Genomic DNA, 21,659 nt, shown 5'->3' with positions numbered 1-21,659 from the left:
GGGCAGAGAGTTTCAAATGAAGATTGTGTCCTTTAGAGCCCTTAGTTTGGCATGATGACATCTACAACCTCTCTGGGCCATATCGCAGTGGTAGTCTCTCCCCTTGTCTTCCAGTACCTGCCCTGCCAGTTCTCTCCTCTACATATCCCATGAAGTTGCTCCTGCAGCCCCTACCCCAGCCTCTTTAATAGGGTAAAGGAATGCAAGGCCTTAGCATCTGCAAACTCAACCACGTCTTTTCTTTACTTGCCCGTCCCTGCCCCCACTTAGAATTGGAACAAAGGAAAAAACTCAGCTTCCAGGAGGCTGTTTGGGTTTAATGAAGTTCTCTCCCTGCCATCCCCAAGCAGATCCTGCCCCTTTATCATCCATTCTGCTGACCCCAGAGCAACAGATTAAATAGTACCCTTTGCCCTAACACATAGGAAGGTTTGAAGCAGCCCAGGGTAGCAGGACTTGCTGCATTCCTTCCCTTCCCACCCCCCACCTCGATCTTAAACAAATCCCTACCAACATCAATGTTGGCAGATTGCTGTTTCTCCGTGTGGCTGCCCTTTTGGGTTCTGCCCCCAGCCCTCTGGTGGATCCTTTGGCAGTTCCTATTCTGGTGCCCTGTGTGTCTCCCAAGCCGTGACTTCCAGCTTTAAGTGGCTCCCTTCAGGACAACTGCAGACTGCATGCCCACTTGGTTTGGTGAGATCGGACTTTATTTGGGGCACCAATGGTGCCGGTGTCTGGCTCCATGGTCTTTGTGGAGAACATAGATGACATTAAACTTCTTAATGTGCATTTACAGTGTTTCATGGCTCTTCTGGAGGGGCCCTGGGGCGTGGAGGGTGAGTGGGCAAACAGAGAGAGGTACACCCTTGGGAGGGTGGGCTGGGCCAGGCCAGGAGCTTTCTGGGAGTGGGGACAGTTGGGATTCTCTGCCTGCCACCGCCCCGCTGTAGGCATGAGGGTGGATGCTGTGTGGCTGACTTGCCGGAGGCTTTTGTGTAAAAAGGCTGACACGGTCGTCATCGAAATTTTGGCAGCTGTTTATTGAGCACTTCATCTGTGTCTGGCCTGCTAGTTTTATAGGCATCACCTAGAGGGATTCTCATAATATCTTGTGAGGTCCTTTAGCCAAAGGGCAAAGAGGCTAAGGTCAGAGTGATTTGCCCAATCCCAGCTGGGATTCAAGCCCAGTTCCTTTTGATTTTTTTTTACGTTAAGAAAGTTTCTGGTTTTATTGAAAATTTATATGACTCAGTATTATAATAAATAAACAGATAAGCATTCTCACAATAAATGACTACTATTTTAGAGAAGAAAATATTAATTGGAGGGATTTACTCAGTGGCAAGACAGGCTTCTATCAATGCAGAATAGATATTAACAGCATTCTTCAACCAATAAAATGTAGGAACCAAGCTAGATGTAATGCGTACTTATCTAGGGAAAAAGATGGCACATTCTCAGGTGATAAGCCTGTCTTGTAAAAGGATGCCTGTCAATTAGTCTCATCCTCATGCTTCACTTTCAGTCACAGGCCTTGTCTCAGGCTATGTTAAAAGACCCTCCTCTAAGAAAAGCAGAGGAGAAGAATTCTATTATCCTTATGGTAAATGCAAAACAACTGCAAAAACCCCTACGGAAAATAGAACACAGTTTAATAAGTGGATTGAGTATGCTCTAATTGTAAAATAAAGGTAGTAGAGTAAGTGTTACATATGGCGGGACCAGAAAAAATTTATTCATGACATTTTCCTTACCCCTCTCTGAACCCCACTCCCACCATCATTACGCTATTAACAACAAAGATTTTCAAATTTTCCTCCCATCAAAAAAAATGAAAGAAAATAATGTGGGGAGCTTTTATTTTTTCTTTTTTGAACAGCTTCTCAAACACTCCAATACAAAGTTCTCATAAGGTGTCTGCAAATCTATTTCACATGATTTCAGAGACATGATAACTCCCAAACACATCTATTTTGTAGTTCTGTGTATTATCTGAAGGTAGGAGAGGAAAAGGGGTGTTAGTCGTCGCGAAGTACAGCCTATAAATCAGCAATGAGTCTGACTTTTTCTGGTCTGGGGACCCAAGACTTTACGATGTTGGGTGAGATTCTGGCCCGGTTGCTGCTGAAGAACTCATTTCTCTTCTTTCTTGGCCATCTTGCCTTTGTTTTGCTCCAGAGTTCCCTCTAATACTTGTCTTCTTCTTTGACCTGCTTCTCCTGCATGCCCAGGTCCCTGACCCGTGTGTCGGGCTTGTGCCCCAGGGCCACCAGCTTATCCAGCAGAAGCTGCTCACATCACTTCTGGGCCTCAGTCTTCTGTCAACCTTCAGTGGCTAGCACTGCATGCAATTCCCGGTTTAGCAGCTCCTACCGTTGTTCTAGGTTGTACTCTTTTTCCAGAAAAGAGAGCTGGTTCCTTTGCCTTATTAAGGCATTTAAAAAAAATAACTAACATAAACCATTCTTGCATCATAACTTCTTCTGTGTTCCTCCCTGTGTCCATGAGATAGCAAAGGCTCTTCTCCACCAGAGAGGCACCAGTGCTAATTTGCTTTTGACCATTCTCTAGTGTTGCCAATTCTCCTACAACATACTGGCTGGTGTCTCTCTGAACCCTTTATTAAGCACTTCATCTTCTGATGGTTTCCTCTGAGTTTCAGCTACCACCGCCTTCGCATTTGCTTTCTTTGTATTTTCCTGTATTGATCTCTGTCTTTTCGTCTCTGGCCTATTCTCAACATATTGACCGAAAGACTGAAGTTGAGTTTTTCTAACCTTGGAATCCTTACTGAACACAACAAGATTTCTGAAATGTCCTGTTGCTTTTTGTAATCCTTCAATCCAGAGACCTTCTGTGACATTCTCAATGTCTTGCTTTGAGCTCTCAGTTACAGCCTTCTGAGAAGCACTGGACAATGAATTTGCCAACTGTGGCTGAGCTCCTTCAGCTTCAAGCCCACCGATGTAGTGTTTTGTTCTCCAGATGCCTTGGACGTTCCTTTCAACTTTCCTGCAGCTATTTCACCCCAGCTGGGAAGTTCTGACATCTTCACTCCACATCGAGCTGCTACTATTAGCTGACGGGCTCTCTCCCTCTCAGCTGGTGACGTTGCTCTTCATTTTGCTGATCCCTTACTGCCCGCTGTAAGGCGGAGTGGCTGTGTTGGCATTCTGCTCATTCCCTGCCGCCAAAGCTGCATCTCCCCTCGCTTGATCAAGCAGAACTCTTGCTCTTTCTTTCAGTCCTTGTCTGGATAACATTCGATGCTGGACTGTTTTTGTGGATGTTTAATTTAAAGTGGTTTCTGTCAGCATCTGAATCAGACTCTGCTTCAGGAAACTATGTTTTTTCTTTGCAGGGTCTGCCTCTCTATTATATGGGTATCTGAATTGAGCAATGCATGAGATAAACTTCTTCTTTTGACAGGTGATTCAGGCTTTGATCACTCTACTCCAATGGAGTGGAATTCTCCAATTTTTCTTGGTCCAGGTTACTAGTAATGGCTACAGTCTGAATTTTGCTCATCTGTTTCCTCACAAATAAAGGATGGAGATACATCCTTCTTCTTTTTTTTGGCATGGGCAGGCACTGGGAATCGAACCCGGGTTGAGTTGAACTCGGATCTCTGGCATGGTAGGCAAGAACTCTGCCTGCTGAGCCACCGTGGCCCGCCTGAGACGCATCCTTCTTATCACTAACATTTAAGTCACTTAATTCTAAGGTCTCAGTTTTCAACAGTCTCTTCTTGCCTAATAAACCTGTGCTTGGGTTGTATCCGTATTGGGATGTATTCCAGGATCATGGGATCCTGAAGTCCTCCCAGAGCTCTGCTGGGATTTTGGGGGTTCTGTGTCACATTTAGTCCTGTGACAGTAAGAGGAGGCTGTGTTTGGACTAAAGTGATTGTCAGGAGTCTGGTTCTTCTGAGTCAGGATCTCCAAATGGATTTAAATCTGTTACATCTGGATCACCAAATGGGCTTGGATTTACAGTGGCCAAGTCCTTTTCTGCTTCATCCAAAAAGTTGTTTGTTGATAAGCTCTGTAATTTTGGCTGCCTTTTTCTCGTTTCACCCAGTTCTCATCCTTTTCTTCATTATCTTCTTCAAAGTCATCTAAATGGCCAATGTCAGCCTGCTTCAAACTAGCCAGACTTTGCGTGTCTTCATCTGTGACTTTTCCTTCCCAAAGGAAAATGCAAGATAAAGAAAAGTGTAGAGTGGCAGACACAACTTTTTTAGACAATGCCTTGAATTTTAACTTGACATCAGTCTGAGTTGGCATAGGGCTTGCATAATGGTTCATGTTGATGCTGCTAGCAGCAAGAGCTTTCCTTCCACCAGAAGGGATTCATTTTCTATGACAATGTCCACTCTTTATCTTTAAGTTCCTCTACATAAGGATGCTTAAAAAAGTATTACAGTTATTTCAGTGTTTTCAAGAACAGGCCATAATACAAAACCACGGTATGGATTTTTTTATTCCAAGTTGCCAGCTATGAGCCTTAGAAGATTTTCTTGAGCTTCTTCTTGTCCAAACTATCATGTTTATCTGGTTGCCATTTTTTAGTACACTCAACCATCAGCTCCTGGTAGGAGGCCACACATTGGAACTTGGAAGTGTGTTTTCCCACATGCTGCAGTCTCTTCCAAACCGTAGCCTGGATGATCAATTAATACACTGGAGCAGTTTTGGGTGAGTAACACAGCAGCTTTAATAAAGCATAGGGTCCAAAGCGAAAGAACTCTGCAGGTATGTCGGTATTTAGAAAAAAACCTCAACTATAACTTGACATGATGTTTACGGTCTATACATCTTCTCCCTGTTTTGCAGGGTAAATCCCATTTTAGGTGCGTGGCCCAGTGGAGAATAGTGTGATATACAGGACGGGATGAATGAAAGGGGGTTCCCTCATGGAGACATCACCATTCCACCTCATGGGCTATATGCTGGGTTTTCTGGGGGACTCTAATCCCACTGTTGGGCTGAGATTGGCCCTGTTCCCTCCCCAGTGCCGCAGCCACATCAACACCGGAGCCAGCCACGGTGGGTACAGGAGCCGGGGTCTGCAGCCCTCAGGCGGATGGCGCCCCTCCAGGCCGACCCCTCCCTAACAGAATCACCTTATGACCGACCTCCACCCTACAAAACCCTGCCAGAGCCTTCACCGCGGTTCAGCACCCAGCAGTAGCCCCCCGCCCACCGCCACCTTCATCCTCCTGTTGACCCTTAACCTTTGTCTGCAGTGGGCTGTATCTGAGTTCTTGAGTGCTGAGACAGAGAAGCCCTGGGTTGACTCACACTGATGGACTCTGTAAAACAAGAAGCTTCCTCCTTTTTGTATTTTGCCTGATAATTCACCTGTATTCTGCCTACAAACGTGTTTTGTTTGGCTTACCCAAAGTTATGAAAACATAAGACAAACTGAACAAATCTGAAGGCCTCACAAATTTGGATTGCTGGTCTCTGTTGGAAGATTAGAAGACCTGGCAATGGGTTCCCATGACCATCTGGCAACATCTGTCCAGAGCTGAATCGCCACTGTCCCCTTTGGAAGCCTAGCTCTGCCGGGTTGCCTTGGTCTCCACCATTCCCGATGACCTCAACACTGAGGCTGGAAGTCGGTTGCCTTTTGTCAACATGTTTGCAGTTTTTCTTTTATATTTGATCCTATTCACTCATTTATTTTGTATGCTTGGCCCCAGGAAGGCATTTGAGCTTGCAGCTCTTGGACTAGATAAATGTCAGTTCACACTATTTTTCTCTGACTTGTATAGCCCCCCCTGAAGCAGACTCTGGGGCAGTGGCTGGGCCTTCTTAGAGGCAGCGTTCTCTGCATGGCTCTTGGCCCCACTTTGTTTTTCCATTAGTGTAGAGAAAGGTAGGAAGCAGACCTAGCTTTCAGATCTTGTCCTCTTGATTGGCTGCATCTCCAAAAGTGCTAGGCCTGGCCCTGTAGCATGCATAGGGCTTCAGGGCTCAGTGGGTACCCCATCTTGGGGACCCCCAACTTGCCCTTTGGTAGCCTCAAAGGAGACCACATCCCAGGTCATAAACAAAGTCTCTTTAGTGTGACACCTGTTGACCCTCATGGAGGGGGATGGAGTGCGGGTCAGCTCAAGCTTATCTTCCTCGGTTGGCATGACCCATGGGCAGCAAGGGAAAGCAAGCCAGAATCCAGAGCGGAACCTGGGTGGGGAGGGTCACCATGAGCCTGGAGTCAGGGCGCAGTACAGGAGCTATTGTGTGGCCACACCCCGTCCTCCAGGAGTGTCCTCTTCACTCCAGAGGACACTGGCTGCCACACACCAAGGAGGAACCTATCATTGCTCGGTGTCTCTTAAGAAACTCATTTTTTTTTTTTTTAGTGGATTTAAACATGGGAACAGCCAGAAGTAATCTAGCCAAGTCTGGTGATTGAAGTGGTAATGAAGCTAAATCCAATCATTTGTTATAACAAACAAATGTAATTATAAGGGACAGCCAATTTTCTTGTTTGATTTCTTAACTGGCTTCTACAAGGGTATTCAGGGAGGAGCCAGTTAAAATTGAGACTCTGGTGCTGTTGGTGGAATAAGGATGCTCCTCCAAGGGACTGCTTTGAAAGAAAATACAGCCATGGAAATACTAAGTTTGGGTACATTTGCTTAAAACAAACAGCTTTCCCCATGGGGGCACTGAAGAGCTACATGTAAACTGGAATTATGAGGAAGCAGACAACAGTAAACAGACAAAATGGTTGGCAGAAAAAGTGCACCGGTTGCTCAGAGAAGCAGAAATGAGATCCTGTGCAAAGGCTGAGAGCAGGGAGAACCGTGTTGCCTTTTCCCTGGGGGTGCAGGGTTCCATGTTCCAGGGGACTAGGACACGCCTTGTGGCTCCACAAGAGTCCGCTATGTGGCTTAAGCACAAGCACCTTTGGTGTTTGATGTTCTCTGTAACTGACATCCACACTCAGCAGATCCCCAGGGGAGCTCCTAATCATCCTCCCCACGCTCCGCCCCCCTTCCCCAGCCGCCTCCACCGCCCTCCCCATCTCAGTCCTGAGGACTCATCCTTCCATTTGTTCAGGCCAAGAACCTGGACTTCCTCTCCCATGCCACCTCCCACCCACTGCAGCTTGTCGGCTCTGCCTTAGCAGTGTGCACTCTCTGACCACCGTCCCTCACCTGGGCTGCTGCAATAACTTCTTATCTATCTCCCTGCCTGCACCCTCATCCCCTTAGGGTCCAAAGTGGCCAAGCCGGTTCTGTAGGTCAGAACAGGTCTTCCCCAGCTCAGAAAGCGGAATTGGCTCCCCAACCCGGAGTTCAAGTCCAAGGCCTGCCCTTACCCTGGGGCCACAGCACTGGCTGTGCCCTCTGCCTGGGATTCTCTTCCCGAGAGAGCCGCAGAGCCCACTCCGTCCTTGCAGTTGTCAGATGACGCCTCAGCGAGCTGGCCCTGACCATCCTGTGAAATTGCAACTCCTGCGCCCACCACTCCCCCGGCACCCTCATCCTCACCCTGGTCCAGGTTTTCTTTGTCCACACGGCTTCTCACCTTCTAGGACACTGCGGGGATCATTTCCTCCCTGCCTTTAATGGCTGCCTCCCCTGCTAGGAAGTCAGCTCCCCAAGGACAGGGGTCTTTGTTTTCGTTCTCTGTCCTCTCCTCAGGCACGGGGGCACATGGTGGGCACATGTAGCCACGTGAGAAACCTTGGCTGATTGAATGAAGATTCCCACAGGAGCGTCAGCCCTACCTCAGAGCCAGCGTCACCACGTGACGAGCAATTCAGAAGCCATTTGGGATCATTGCGCTCCCTACGGTGGGGTTCAGAGTCCTGGCACTGTGTCGTTGGGAAGCAGGAGAGTGACCGAAGCCTGGACACTGCGGGGTGGCCCCTCCCTGACTCCCAGCTCTCTCTCACCCCCAGAGGGGACTGTCTGCTGTGGGGAGAGGAGCACAGGCCTTGGAGAGACCTAGAATCCTGGTTCCACTGTGAGCTGTTTGAGTTCACAGGAATCTCTTCCTTTCCAAGGCAGTTTCCTCATCTGTGAAATGGGAATAATACCTACCTCTCTCCTGTTGGGAAATAAAGGAGGGTTCTGGCAACCAGCAAACACCCCCAAATCTTAATTCTTTCACTTGTTTCTGGCCTTCCCCAGGTGGGTGCAGTGTCTGAGCGACAGAGTCCCTCCTGGCACCATGTGTGGCCTGAGCACCCAGGGAAATGGCAAAAGGCCCAGGGTCCCCTCACCCATAGGGCTGTCTTGCTGAGGCCTCGTCTCCTTTTGCTTGGCCCCACCTTCGGGAGCTTCCGAGGGTGAAAAAGGCCTGCTCTGCAAAGAACCTGGCGGCTAGGGTCCCTGCCGGCCACTACCCCCAACCTGTCCCCCAGTTCTCCAAGTGCCCCAGAGTATGTGCCAGTCCTCTGGGAGGCGGCTTTCCCACAGTGCAAGGACCAGGAGAACCAGCTGGTACCTGAGGGAGAAATGAGACCCTGGCCTCCTGCTCCCAGCTGTCTTACCCACTGCTTCCCCACTGCCCTGGAAGCCACTCAAGGCAGGAAATGCGCTGACATCCTCCCAGGCAGCAGCCGGCACCCCGCCCCCAAGTCACGGCCCCCAGCTTCCCGCAGCCGAGGGCTTAGGACGGCGCAGGGTGGTGCTGTCCACTGCGCCTTGGAGCTTTTCCTCACCACAGGAAGCTCTCTCAGATGCCAGGACAGAAGCAAGTCCTGCTTTCCTCCCCCTCCCACATTCCTTTCTCCCTTTCTGTTTTCTGCTGCCTCTCTCAGGCTTTGCCCCTCATTCTCTCTGACGTAGACCCCAGAAGGGAGAGCTCGAGGTTACTACAGGAGCAGCAGACAGAGAGGCGGCCTGGCCACATCTTAGGGAGGAGATGGGGCTCAAACTAGGCCCCAAGGAGAGGGAGGATTGTGCTGGGGGCTGGACTTGCAAGGACGGCCTTCTCTCATGGGCACGAGGGGCAGAGGGGCAGAGACTCAGGCTGGAGCAGTGGAGGTCGAGTTGGGCAGGTGCACCCAGGTGGGGTCCTGAGGGCTGAGAGAGGGGCCGGCGCAGGGCTCACCTGTGGTTGAGGCAGCAGTAGATGATGGGGTTGTACATGGTGGAGCTCATGGCCAGCCAGAAGAGGGCCAGGTAGACCTGCTGGATGAACTTGTGGCAGTAGATATCCTTCTGCAAGTGGCCCAGGAGGAAGTAGAAGTGGTAGGGCAGCCAGCACACCGCAAAGGTCACCACCACCAGCACCATGGTCTTCACGAACTGGCCCAGGGGAGATGGAGGTCACTCCTCAGCCAAGAGCCCCGAGCCCCAAGCCCCCGGGGGCAGACTGGGGTGGCCTTCAGGCTGGCCTGGGAAGCTCTCCACAATCAGGCCCTTTCTTCTTCTACCTTCTCAGGCCTCTGAAGCCTCTGCTGCCCAGACATATCAGAGCCCCACCCGCCACCAGGCTGGTCCTTCTGTCCATACCACTGTCCTTCCCAAATCTTCCTTTGAAGTACTTTCCCCAACACAAATGCCACCTCTTCCAAAAGTCTTCCTGGATGAGTTCTCCCTCTAACTCCATCCTTAGGGGTTCCCTGTGCCAGGCCTCCCTCTGCTCCCTAGGATCTGTGTCCCCTACAGCCCTTCTGTCCACGGCCTTGGAGGCCGGCATCCCCACCTCTCCACCCTCGTGGCCCAGCCTCCACAAACCCTGCTGGCAGGCCCAGCACCCCACTGGGACCACCTTCCCAGGAGGAGGGGCACTTGGATGGCATCCCTGCCCACCACCTCCCTGAGCAACCCTGTGAAAAGTGCTTAACAGCAGGTGAGAAGCGGGACTTAACCCACATCTGTGCTGTGATTAACCCAGTCGGCCACTGGTCGCCTGGTGGAAAGGGACATGCTGAGAGTGGGCTGTGATTGAGAGTGAAGGGAGGGGGTCTGAGCATAGAATGCTACATCAGTGTCCTTGGGGGACCCCAGATGGTGAGGAGGGGTGCAGTGGCACTTCAGGTGGGCATGGAGAGTGGGTGGAAATTGAAGACAGACATCAACCTGGAGGACAACCCCATCTCCATGATCTCTGAGGGCTGTGGTTCCAGCACTTCTAGCAAGGAGGCTCCTATGGTTCTATAGCCTTCTTAGATTCCTCATTCTGATATTCAAGAAGACTGAATTTAAGACTCTATCATCCTGGGCAGGCCATGGTGGCTCAGCAGGCAAGAATGCTTGCCTGCCATGCCAGAGGACCTGGGTTCGATTCCCGGTGCCTGCCCATGTAAAAAACAAACAAACAAATAAACAAACAAAAAGACTCTATCATCCTAAGATTCTTGGAAGATCTGACATTGTGTGAGGCTTTAGGATTTCCCTATTCTCCTAAGATTCTGGGAAGTTCCTTAACTCTATGGGGCCAAAGACCCTCCCGCCCAGGAGGAATGAATTCAGCGTCTGGTCCAGGGTTTAGGACACGGCACATCACCCGTGGATCCCTGCAGCCCAGGCGCGGTCCATCCCCCTTGGGGGCGGGCCTTGAGCCGGGAAGAGCGTTTCCCAGGGGCGGGATCCGGGTCAGCCACGCCCCCCGGCGCCCACCTTCTTCTTGGCCTGCAGGTGGCGCAGGCTGGCGCCGTGCGCCTGGTGCCCCGGCACCGCGCGCTTCCAGAGCGTGAGGCCGATGACGCTGTAGGCGACGAACATCACCACCAGGGGCAGGAAGTAGATGAGGGCGATCACGGCCACGTGGTACCTGCAGGGACAACGCGGGGTCTGGGCACTGGCCGGCCTGACTCCAACGCCTGCCAGTGTGCGGTCCCCGGAACCCCGCGGGCGCCCTTGAGCCGCGGTCCTGGCTCTGTGTCCCGCGTCCGCGGGCCACTATCCCAGGGCCTTGGCTTGGCTTTAAAAAAAAAAAAAAAGGCAGCCTTCGCTCGCTCATATAACAGAAGCGGGTTCCCCTGCCGCGCGGGGTGAGAACTGCAGGCGGGCGGCTGAAGCGGGATACAGGGCGCTCTCCTAGGCGCCGAGGGGGCGGTTCGGCCCCGGAGGACACTCCTGTGTCCAGCTAGGACGCTCCCGTCACTCTGCAGGGCTTCGTAAATCAGCCCTGCTGCCTTCCTTGTGATAGACAAGTGCCAAACAAGGAAGAAATACTAATAAAAATTAGTAGGCATGAAAAACTTAACTAGGTAGTACATTTGTTTAAAATTTTAAAAATGCCACTGAGAATGGAGGAAGTAAAATCACTTACCCGGCTCCCACCACTTAACAGGCACGTTTCCTTCCAGAATCATATATGTTAGATAATACATATGGGCTCAATAGAATTATATATGCATATATTAGAAAATATATATTATCTATACAAAATCTCTATATCTGTGTGCCCAGCTGGCCAGCTAGCTAAAGTTACTGAAGGTAACGTGGTTCCATCCTGCACTAATGTCCCTGTCAAGAAATGGGCAGTGGGAAAGCCCCATATTGTATACACTATTGTGTCATCTGTTTCCCACCCGTCAGCATTAGGTGGGCGACATGGCAGTAAATGCTCTCTTTACATCACCTGTGAGCACGCGGCCCAGAGTGCCACCTCACCCCGACCCCCATTATCTTTCTCCTTTTGGAAAGGTAAAGTCAAGAACACGTGTGTTCTGTGTCCCTGAGTGATGCCAGGGCCTCCCTCCGACAAGGTGGTGGCTGAGGACTGATTCCAAGCCGGGTCTGCAGAGGGAGCCCTTTCACCATCCCATGAGTGGGCCTGAGACCCTTGCCACATGACTTCTTTTCTTTCTTACTAGGTGGACTAAGGTGTTCTCCAGCCCCTCTGTGTCCAGCTGTGCTGGGCTTCTTTCAAGAAGCACTGGCACCCCAAGGGAGGGGAGCAGATGGCTTCAGCAAATTTCTCTCCTGAAGCCAGGCAATTAGAAATTCTGCTTGCATGCTCCTTTGGCAAGAATGCCAATTTTACAAAATGTTTGGGAGCTCCTAGACCCCCTGATCCTCATCTAGGATCTGGGTTGAGAGCCTTGCCGTCAGAGCAGGTAAGAAGGGAGCAAGAAGAGCAAGTGCCAGACACCGGCCACTTCACCTTCATTATCAGATTAGTGTTTGAATAAGAAAAATCTTGAGGGTCAACCAGGCCACTTGCTTTATTATCCTGAGGGGGGACACTGAGACCTACAGAGGCACAGGAAGTCTGTACCATATAAAGCAGCACTACAGACTTAACACTTTGAACGATTTCCTTTCATGGAGGGTCAATTTTGTGTGATAAAAATAATAGGGCTCTTGTCCCATCTCTAATTTGAAGTGAGTCCTTCGGCAATCAGGTCTCTCCCTCAGCCTCAGTTTCCCCATCTATAAACTGAGGAGGTAATCTCTAAGGATCTTTCAAAATGTGAAATGGGTTGCAGGATAGGAATTCACCCTGAGCTAGGTTTCCACACAGGAGGGACCTCAGAGGAGTCATGGGGACCAAGATCCTAGGACCTGCCAAAATTAGGGAATGCTTCCCCCTCTCAGACTGGACTCTTTCCATTTTGATTTTGGGGTGTATGTGCATTTTCCCACAGAGAACATGTGTCATTTCATCAGACTCTCACCCTCTACACACACGGAATCTAACTCTTATTAGAGGCTCTGTCACCCAAGACAAAGAGTAACACATTCTCATGCATAAACCAGGCTTTCCCCAAATCCTCTCTCAGAATTCTAAGTAACAACAAGGCTAGGCTTTCCTAGCCACTCTTGCCCGCCTGTTTTTTCCTGTTGCCAGAAGCAGGGTTGGAACTTGCCATTAGGAGAGAGCTGAAGCTTATACCTGGGTCGGGTCGACAAGCCTGGATTTAGGTGGAGAAATATCGCCTCCCAGTGGCCATTGCCAAAGTGTTCTGTTCTCATCACTCCCTGAGCCGGGGGGGGGGGGGGGGGGGGGGGGGGCACTTTCCCTACACGCACAACTTCCTCGTGGTTGGGGATCCCTCTGAGAGAGTGGGGTGGGGGGTGGGGGCAGAGACCCCAGGCAGGGCTGTCCTTGAGCCTCATCAGCCCCTGGGAGCAGGCTTCTCAGAGGAAAGATGCTTCTCTAGCACTGAAGGCGACAAGAAGGGCCTTCTCTTGGCAGGTGCTCAGGACAGATGGAGGCCAGTTAGGGGCATCTGTTGGGGGAGGGAGGGCTGTTAAAGCAGGTAGAGGCAGGGGGCTGTGTGGCCATGCTTACCTGGCAGCCCTCAGCTCAGAGCATGCCGCATCCTCCTGCTCACTTGGCTGGAGGTTGGTTGGACTAAACCTTCCCCTCCAGGTCTGTTTTTGTTTGTCCCCTATTGAAACGACCACATCCTGAATGACAGTACCATGTTTTGTGAGCATGGCACTATTACTTATCTTCCTTTTAAGGAGAAGGAGCCAGAGGCTCAGAGAGGGCAAGGGGCCCTGTGCGGTCCTCCATCAGGAGGGAGCAGAGCAGGACTCCTACCTGGCTGGCTGGCTGCAAAACCCACTCCCTCAATTAATTCTTTGTCCTCTGCTAACCAATGGTGCATGCAATATTTGGGGATCATAGAATCACGCTGTGAGAAACAAGGAAACTGAGACCCAGAATGGGGAAAGGACTGACCCAGCTGGGCCTGAGTTCTTCTGGCCCCTCCCAACCTGTCATCAGCATGGAGCAGCACCGGGTATCCCAGGCTCCACCCACCCACTCTTTCCACTTCAGTGCTCTGTCCAAGGCCTGAGCATGTACAATGCCTCCCCCCACACGTGCACACAGATTCCTGTGTGCACACCACACATCTACAAACACCCACATACTTACAAACATATGTGCACAACTGAGTGTAGCACACATGCATAATCATTGCATGCACACTGCATGCCTGCATTTTTTTTTTCACAATCACACAGTCACATTGTAAAAGCTATATGGTTATACAGTTGTCTTCAAGAACTGAGGCTACTGGAACATAGTTCAATAGTTTCAGGTACTTCCCTAGAGCCTCACCATAAACTAAAAACAAATATCTACATAATGCATAAGAATAACCTCCAGGGTAACCTCACGACTCTGTATGGAATCTCTCAGCCACTGAGACTTTATTTTGTCTCATTTCTCCCTTCCTCCTTTTGGTCAAGAAGTCTTCCTCATCTGATGATACTGGGTCGTAGCTCATCCTTGGGAGTCAGGTGCCACATTGCCAGGGAGATTTACACCCCTGGGAGTCATGTTCCACGTAAGGCAGCGTGTTCACCTGCCAAGTTGGCTTAGAGAGAGAGGCCACATCTGAGCAACAAAAGAGGCTCTCTGGGGGTGACTCTTAAGCATAATTATCAGTAGGCATAAGTTCTCCTTGCCTGCGTATTTCTTATTGAAGGGTACACATCTTATTTAAGTAGCAGAGTGCTTAGAAGATTGGGCTCTGAAGTGGGACTACCTGGGTTTGAATCCCACCACTTACTAGCTGTGTGGCCTTGGGTTAACAACTTAATTTTCTTATGTCTCAGTCCCTCATCTGAAAAATGGGAATGGTGATAGTAAATACCTCATAGATTGTTAGAATTAAATGGGTGAATATACATAAAATGCTTAGAGCAGGCTTGGGGTCTACTAAGTGCTCTGCCAGCATTACTTTTGGTGTGCGCATGCACTCACATAATCCATGTACATGAACAGATACATCTGTACACACACACTACTCTATGTACATACATGTACACGAATGCCCATGCACATGAATACATACGTTTGTTCTCAGGTACACACACATGCACACACAAACCAGGGGGCCTTACAGGAGGAGTGTCATGCCCCCTTGGTCTTCTGGCCAAGCCACAACACACTTGGTGGCACCCTGTTCCAGGGTGATAGTGGAGTAGAAGCACTGGGGGAAGGCGAGGGCCAGTGCCACCAGCCAGATGCCAGCAATAACTGCTTTGGTGCTGGGGGCTGAGAGCCGAGGCCGGAAGGGGTGGACGATGGCCATGTACCTGTGAGCAGAGGGTGGTGTGAGTGGCGGTCACCCTCCCAACAGACCACCTCCATCCCTCCATGCCAGACCTGCCGTTTAGCCCATTCCGTGCACTGCTACCCACTGCCTGCAGATGCTGGCAGCTGGCCTGGTGACCCTCCACAGCCACACATAACGCTAGTGCCCCAGAATTCCAGTCCACCACACCACCTCCCTCTCTGCATGGACATGCCGTCAGATGGCTGCACACCAGCTGTGCAGCCACTCTGGAGCATTCAATATTAGCCTGAAGCTCTGTGCTGCCCGAGCCCCTCTCCCAGCTTCTGTTCTATTCAGAAGCCTTAGCAGAGCCTGACCATCTCCCGAACAAAATCCAAACCTGTGCTGCCCACTGAACTTTCTGTGTTGGTGGAAATGTTCTTTGTTTAGGCTGTCCCATTCTGTAGTTGCTAATCACAAGTGGATTTGAGCATTAGAAGTGTGGCTAATGTGAATGAGGAACTGAATTTTTAATTTTAATTAATTAAAGTTTAGATAGGGACATATGGCTAGTGGCTATAGTTTGGGACACCGCATTCCAAACTTTTAAACACAGCCTTCAAAACCCTGTGCTTTGTGGCCAGTGCACTTCCCAGTCTCCTCTGTCATTGCTTCGCGCGTCTTCCCTGGCCCCTCTGGCTTGTGCCTCTCCATGGGACATTTCCTCCCCACTCCCATGCCTGTGGCCTTCCTCTTCAGATGCATCCAAGTCCAAACCAAAGGCTCCTCCTCCACGGAGCCAACCAGGAGCAGTCCCATCTCCTCAGCTCCTGCCTCTCTCTGGGGAACCTGTGGGATTTGAACTATCCTTAGCATTTCTTCTGGTGAGGCGCAGGGCCTGCCACCTTTTCAGTTATCTCAGTTTTTTTTTTTTTTTTTTAAACCACAGCAGAAAATGGAGGCTTGGAGAAATGAAACAGCAGCTTGGACGAGGCCGAGCTGGCTGGCTTTGAAGTTAGACTGGCTCAGCCGTCCTGCTCCCGGTATCCTGTAGATTTGGCTCCCCTTTGCTGCAGGACCCAGAAAGACCGTGTAGGGGTGTCCTGGGGCCTTTGGGGGGTGGCACTGAGGCCACGTGGGTCTAGGGCCCTGACCAAGGAAGGGGGAGCTGCAGGGGAGCAGCCGCTTCCCCAAGGTTAAACGCTGGAAGGGCACCATTCACCCAGGAACCGAGCAGCCTGCCTGGCCCTGCCCGCCGCTGATGTGCCGTGTGACCCGGAGGGAGAGGGCGGCCTAGGGCTTGAGCGGGACACGCTTTGTGTCACGGGCCTTGGCACGCCAAGCCCCTCCTATGAATAATGTCTTTACATGAATAAAATATAGAGCCGCACTTTGGGGTGATGGTGATGTCGTGGTGATGGATGGTGGTGGTGGAAACACAGCGTTGTGAACGTGATAACCTGTGAATTGTGTACTTGAATGTGGTTAAAAGCGGGGGACATAGGTTGTGGCTATGCTATCAGGATAAAAACGTACAAAACCCCTAGAACTGTACAACACGAACTGTAGACCTTAGTATAAATTACGGGCTACACTAAATAGTCTAATTATAATGATATTATCTCATTAATTATAACAAAGATACCGCATGAATGCACAGTGTTAATAATAGGGAAGACTGCGTGTGAGACAGGGGTTAAGGGGAGTTCTGTACTTTCTGCACCACTTCCCTGTACACCTGTAACTTCTCTAATTTAAAAAAAAGGTGGGAAAATGTATAATACACAGGATTACGAAGGAAACCAGTTACACTGAAAAACAGTTTTTAAAATATAAAGTAGGAGTGCACAGGTGGTTCCGTGGTAGAATGCTTGCCTTCCATACGGGAGACCCGGGTTCAATTCCCAGACCATGTACCACCTCCCCCCCCCCAAATAATATATGTATATAATAAATTTGGGGCATAGCAATATATGTGCTGCTTTATTAACCCATTAAATAACAAGATCTAGCAGCAGGTCTGGAGACCGGTAATTAGCGATGAGCTTAGATTTCTGCAACAGCTGAGTTTTGTAATTTCTATGAAAGACACAGCCAGGGGTGCTGCTGGATGATTGCCAAGCCCTCCCCCATTCTCCACCCTCCCACCCCCCACCTCCACATCCCCCCATCCCCCACCCTGTGTCACTGACCTTCCCCCTTGACTTTGGCGAGTCTGTGGGGTGGGCGGGGACAGTGTGGACCCGGGCTGAGTAATTCAGCAAGAGGAGTGGGCCCATTTCCTGAAGGTTCGAGAACAGCATCCACTCCCCGCCTCCCCACCCATTAGATGATGTCAGGTAACAGGAGGGTCTACTTGGAGCATTAGGTTCCCTGCCTGTTCCGGGAGGTGGGGTGGAGTCAGGGGAGCTTTTCCCTTAACCCATTAATGGAAGCGCCAGCCTTGGGCGTTTGTATTTGAAGTGATTTGGATTTGAGTCCTGACACCATCACTTGGTTAGCAAATAACCTGAGCTCTTTGGGCCCCTGTTCCTTCCTCTGTGAAGAGGGGAATAGCAATTCCGGCCATGTAGGGTGGTTGTGCAAAAGCGATGAGGTCCGCTGGGGAAGTCTGAGGCAGGGGGCAGCAGGCGACTGGTCAAGCTTCCTGCCCGTCTCCTTCAAATGCTCCCGAAATGGCTTTGGGCCTTGGATGCTCCCTGAGGCTTCCTCCCTGGCATTAAATCGAGTCTGGGGACACGATCAGGATGACTGGATGTGGCCTCGCATTTTTCTGAGCCCTCGCCCTGGGCGGGGAAGTTCCTATTGTGGGCACTGAGCAAGGGACCTGCCCTGCCTCCCACCGCTTCTCACACACACACCAGCCAAGCCCCTGCCCCCGCTGTGCCGTCTGCTGAGGATGTTCCTTCCCGAGAGGCCTAGGGCACCCCCCCTCACCTCCTTCCACCCTTGCTCAGACCCCTCCCTCACAAAGAGGCCTGTCCTGATACTCTAACACTTTGACCTTGCCCCCACCCCACCCCCACTCTCTCACACACACCTTTGGTCCCCTTTACACTCTCATTTTTTCACAGCACTCAGGACCTCAAAACACAATACATAATTTATTTATGTGTTTACTGTCTAACTCTTCCAAGGAGGCATCTTTATCTGCTTTTTCCCCAGTGCCCACCCAGTACAGTGTCTGCCCATAGCAGGTGTTGGATAAATATTTTTTGAATGAATGAATGAAAAAATGAATGGATAAGTGTCCTTTATTGGCACACCATCCTCTCTCATCTGGATTATTTTTTAAACATTTGTTCCCCCTATTATTTATTTATTTTTAATCTCTCTTTTTTACTCATCCATCCATACCATAGATAAAAGGACACAAGGTTTTCACAATCACACAGTCACATTGTGAAAGTTATATCATTATACAATCATCCTCAAGAAACATGGCTACTGGACCACAACTCTACAGTTTCAAGTACTTCCCTCTAGCCTCTCTAATACACCTTAAACTAAAATGGAGATATCTATATAATGCATAAGAATAACCTCCAGGATAACCTCTCAGCTTTGTTTGAAATCTCTCAGCCGCTGACGTTTTATTTTGTCTCATTTCTCTCTTCCCACTTTTGGTTGAGAACGTTTTCTCAATCCCTTGATGCGGAGTCCCGGTTCATTCTAAGATTTCTATCCTATGTTGCCAGGGAGGTTTACACCCCTGGGAGTCATGTCCCACGTAGAGAGGGGGAGGGCAGTGAATTTGCTTGCCATGTTGGCTGAGAGAGAGATAGGCCATGTCTGAGCAACGAAAGAGGTTCTCTGGGGGTGACTCTTAAGCCTAATTTTAAGTAGACTTAGCCTATCCTCTGCAGTTTCATATGAACAAACCCCAAGATTGAGGGCTCAGCCTATTGCTTTGGTTGTCCCCACTGCTTGTGAGAATATCAGGAATTCTCCAAATGGGGAAGTCGAATTTTCCCCCTTTCTCGCCATTCTTCCGAGGGGACTTTGTAAATGCTTCTTTATTCACTGTTCAAATCACTCTGGGATTTATCGGGGCATCACACTGGATGAACCTACGAAATCTCATGCCCTATTCCAGGTTCCACGTACCTATGCTCACCTGGATTGTTGCAGCAGCTTCCTGTCTTGTTTCCTGCCTTCCATCCTGCCCTCTACAGTCTAGTCTTGTGCCCCTTTAAAAGGAAAGCTTCACGAGGCTAGGAATTTGGGACTAGTTTTTCCCACTGGTGTGCTCCCCAGTCTCCAGACCTGTGCCTGACACAGAGAGAAACTCAAACATTTGTTGAGTGAATGAAAAGGAAACACTAGTGAGGCCTTTCGGAAACATCCAGGGGTGTTAGGGTGCTTTGGATGGTGGGGGAGGGGTGCTGTGAGGTGATGAGGGGACACTCCTGTGCTGAGAGCCTGAGGCCCAGGCGCTTGGCTGTACCCCGACTTGCTGGCTGCCCTCAGGAGATCCTGCCTCCTGCCTGTCTCTAGCCTTAGTTTCTCTGGTGTGAATTAGAGGCTTATCCTCAATGAATGTTTTTCAAACCTCCTTTTTTCCCTTTTCTAATTAATGGAAACTTTTTTTTTGCAGATGAAATCTTAAGGGAAACTCCATATTAAAACAGCCAAGAGCAGAGAAGGTAAGCTTCTCTGGGTGAGAGGTGGCAGGGGCAGTTGGGGTGGGGTGGGGTGTCTCAGCAAAGGGCTGTGAGGCTCAGGCTTAGCCAGACCAAGCCTGTATCTCCAAGGGTTCCTGGCCTTCACCCCGCCTCCCACACCCCCTATGTCTTTCCCATGTTCCTTTTTGATTGCTATCTATCTGACTTATACCCACCTGAACACCCGAAGTTCCCCTTGCATATCCACCCTGGACCCTGCCTGCCCCCAAACAACTTTCAAAGGGCTCTGGAACTGTTTACAGCTAACTCCTCCCACCGAACATCACCGTCTGCAGACCCGGAGAGCAACCATATGCTGGGGAAATCAATACTTTGCATTCTAGAGTAACTGCGTGCCCTATCACATTCCCCCCCTCCCATAGTCTGTCTGGAAAAGGAAATCAATATAAGCAATTTCCTCTTGCTAAAAGAAAGACACCAAAACAAAGACCAAACACAGAGAAGAACATTCCAGAAGGTCCCTAAATCTCTGCCTCACTTCTCCCCTCGCAGCCTTGAACAACCCATCTATGGCAAAGTTCTTTCCCGTGTCTCACCTTAACCCTATTTGCTTCATTCATTCCTCTGCCCGTCCACTTCCAGAGGCCGAGCTTTGGCTCACGGCCAGGTCTGGGAAGCAGTGCCCTTCGCGGGCCACGCCACCTCGGCGAGTGGGTGCCCTCCACCCACCCGCGCCAGCCTCAGCCGCCTGAGCAGCCCCCTCCGCCCGTGCCCGCAGCTCCCCGCAGCCTCTCTTGCCTGTCGGCGGCGATGGCGGTCATGGAATAGATGCTGACGAACATGGCCGTGATGGGGAAGAGATTCTGGAAGTAGCAGAAGGCACGGCCAAAGTACCAGATGTTGTGGCTGGCGTAGACGAAGTTGAAGGCGGCGTTGAAGGTGGCCAGGCAAAGGTCGGCCAGGGCCAGGTTGACGATGAGGTAGCTGGTCACCGCGCGCATCCTCTGATGAGCCAGGATGATCCAGATGACCATGGTGTTGCCGGTCACGGCCACCAGCACCAGGGCCAGGTAGGCTGCGGCCCACGGCGCCAGCTGCCAGGCGGGCATGGAGAAGGCCGTGAGGTCCGTGATGTCGCCCTCAGGGCCAGACGAGGCGTTGGCGTCCACCTCGGCGCCACAGCCCCCCATGGCCACCTCTGGGCCGGAGAGGAGGAGCCCAGCTATGCAGCTCCCCTGGGGCCTGCTGTGGACGGGAGGTCCCCTCTGCTATGTGGGCCACAGGGAGAAAGCACAGCAGGCACCAGGCTGCATCAGGGAGGGTGGGGTCACATGACCTGGGACCTAAGCAAAGATGAGTTAGGATGAGCAGAAAACCCAGCCCAGAGCCAGTGTCGTTTCAGAGTTCCACGTCCCGGCCAGACTCTGCAAACCTGGAATCCAAATCACAGTTTCAGAGCAGGAACCAACGTTAGAAATCATTGGTTCAACCCCTTCCCTGCAGAGATGGAGAAACTGAGGTTCCAAGAAGGGAAGCGACCAGTCCGAGTTGGAGAAACTGAGATTCTAAGAAGGGAAGTGACCAGTCCAAGCTGGAGACACTGAGATTCCAAGAAGGGAAGTGACCAGTCCGAGTCAGTCAGCGAGCTGGAGTTGGTGACAAGGCCGGATCTGAACCCAGAGCCCTCCTACTGCTACCCAGGAAACATCCTAGATCGGACGGGAAAGGTGGCCCATGCTGAGGAGTGCTCAGCCGCAGTCTGTGGATTCCGCAGGTCCACTGCCCGGAGCAGGCTGGCTCTCCGGGTTTGGGGCGGAGGGCCAGGATGTGCTCGCAGCTCTGCCAGCTGCCCGGCCCTGGCTGCTGCCTCTGCAGCTCTGTCCCGTGCCGGGCGGGGAAGGGCCTTGGCTCACGAGGTGTGGCTTGGGCTCCCATCCCTTGTCCCACCCCCTGCTGGGACAGCTGGGCCGAGGCAGGGAGGGGCCAGGGGGAAATAGGGGCACAGGGGTGGGGGCTGGGCTGGCCAGGGTCGTGGGTACAGTTCTCCATGGGGTGTGTAGATTCAGCTGGGACAGAGGCCACGTCTACAAGACGACA

At 51.0% G+C, this 21,659-nt stretch overlaps 1 protein-coding gene and 2 pseudogenes across 2 annotated transcripts; all 3 read right to left on the bottom strand.

Moving 5' to 3' along the window:
* Positions 1–1,842: 1,842 nt before the first annotated feature.
* LOC143653354 (EH domain-binding protein 1 pseudogene) lies at positions 1,843–3,686 on the bottom strand (annotated as a pseudogene).
* LOC143653353 (EH domain-binding protein 1 pseudogene) lies at positions 1,843–5,593 on the bottom strand (annotated as a pseudogene).
* On the bottom strand, positions 4,650–21,441 carry TACR2 (tachykinin receptor 2). Of its 2 annotated transcripts, XM_077125068.1 has the most exons (5): positions 20,361–21,441; positions 14,783–14,977; positions 10,592–10,745; positions 9,078–9,274; positions 4,650–6,191 (listed from the first exon to the last, which is right to left on the bottom strand). In XM_077125068.1, the coding sequence occupies exons 1-5, from the start codon at positions 20,750–20,752 to the stop codon at positions 5,975–5,977; spliced, it is 1,155 nt and encodes a 384-aa protein (XP_076981183.1). In that variant the 5' UTR covers positions 20,753–21,441; the 3' UTR covers positions 4,650–5,974. The 2 variants fall into 2 exon arrangements, with proteins under 2 accessions (XP_076981183.1, XP_076981182.1); XM_077125067.1 differs by lacking the exon at positions 14,783–14,977.
* Between the last annotated feature and the right edge of the window lie 218 nt (positions 21,442–21,659).

This window comes from Tamandua tetradactyla, chromosome 13 (assembly GCF_023851605.1).
Source record: "Tamandua tetradactyla isolate mTamTet1 chromosome 13, mTamTet1.pri, whole genome shotgun sequence".
Classification (NCBI taxonomy): domain Eukaryota; kingdom Metazoa; phylum Chordata; class Mammalia; order Pilosa; family Myrmecophagidae; genus Tamandua; species Tamandua tetradactyla.
This window is presented reverse-complemented; position numbering and strand designations above follow the sequence as displayed.

Bases quoted from the DNA above. Each gene is read 5' to 3' on its own strand.
- TACR2 (XM_077125068.1), bottom strand. From the start codon at position 20,752: ATGGGGGGCTGTGGCGCCGAGGTGGACGCCAACGCCTCGTCTGGCCCT. The intron at 14,978-20,360 runs GCAAGAGAGGCT...CTCTGCTCACAG, and splicing joins ACCGCCATCGCCGCCGACAG to GTACATGGCCATCGTCCACC. The intron at 10,746-14,782 runs GTAAGGCCCCCT...TTGTCCCTGCAG, and splicing joins GGGGGCATGACACTCCTCCT to GTACCACGTGGCCGTGATCG.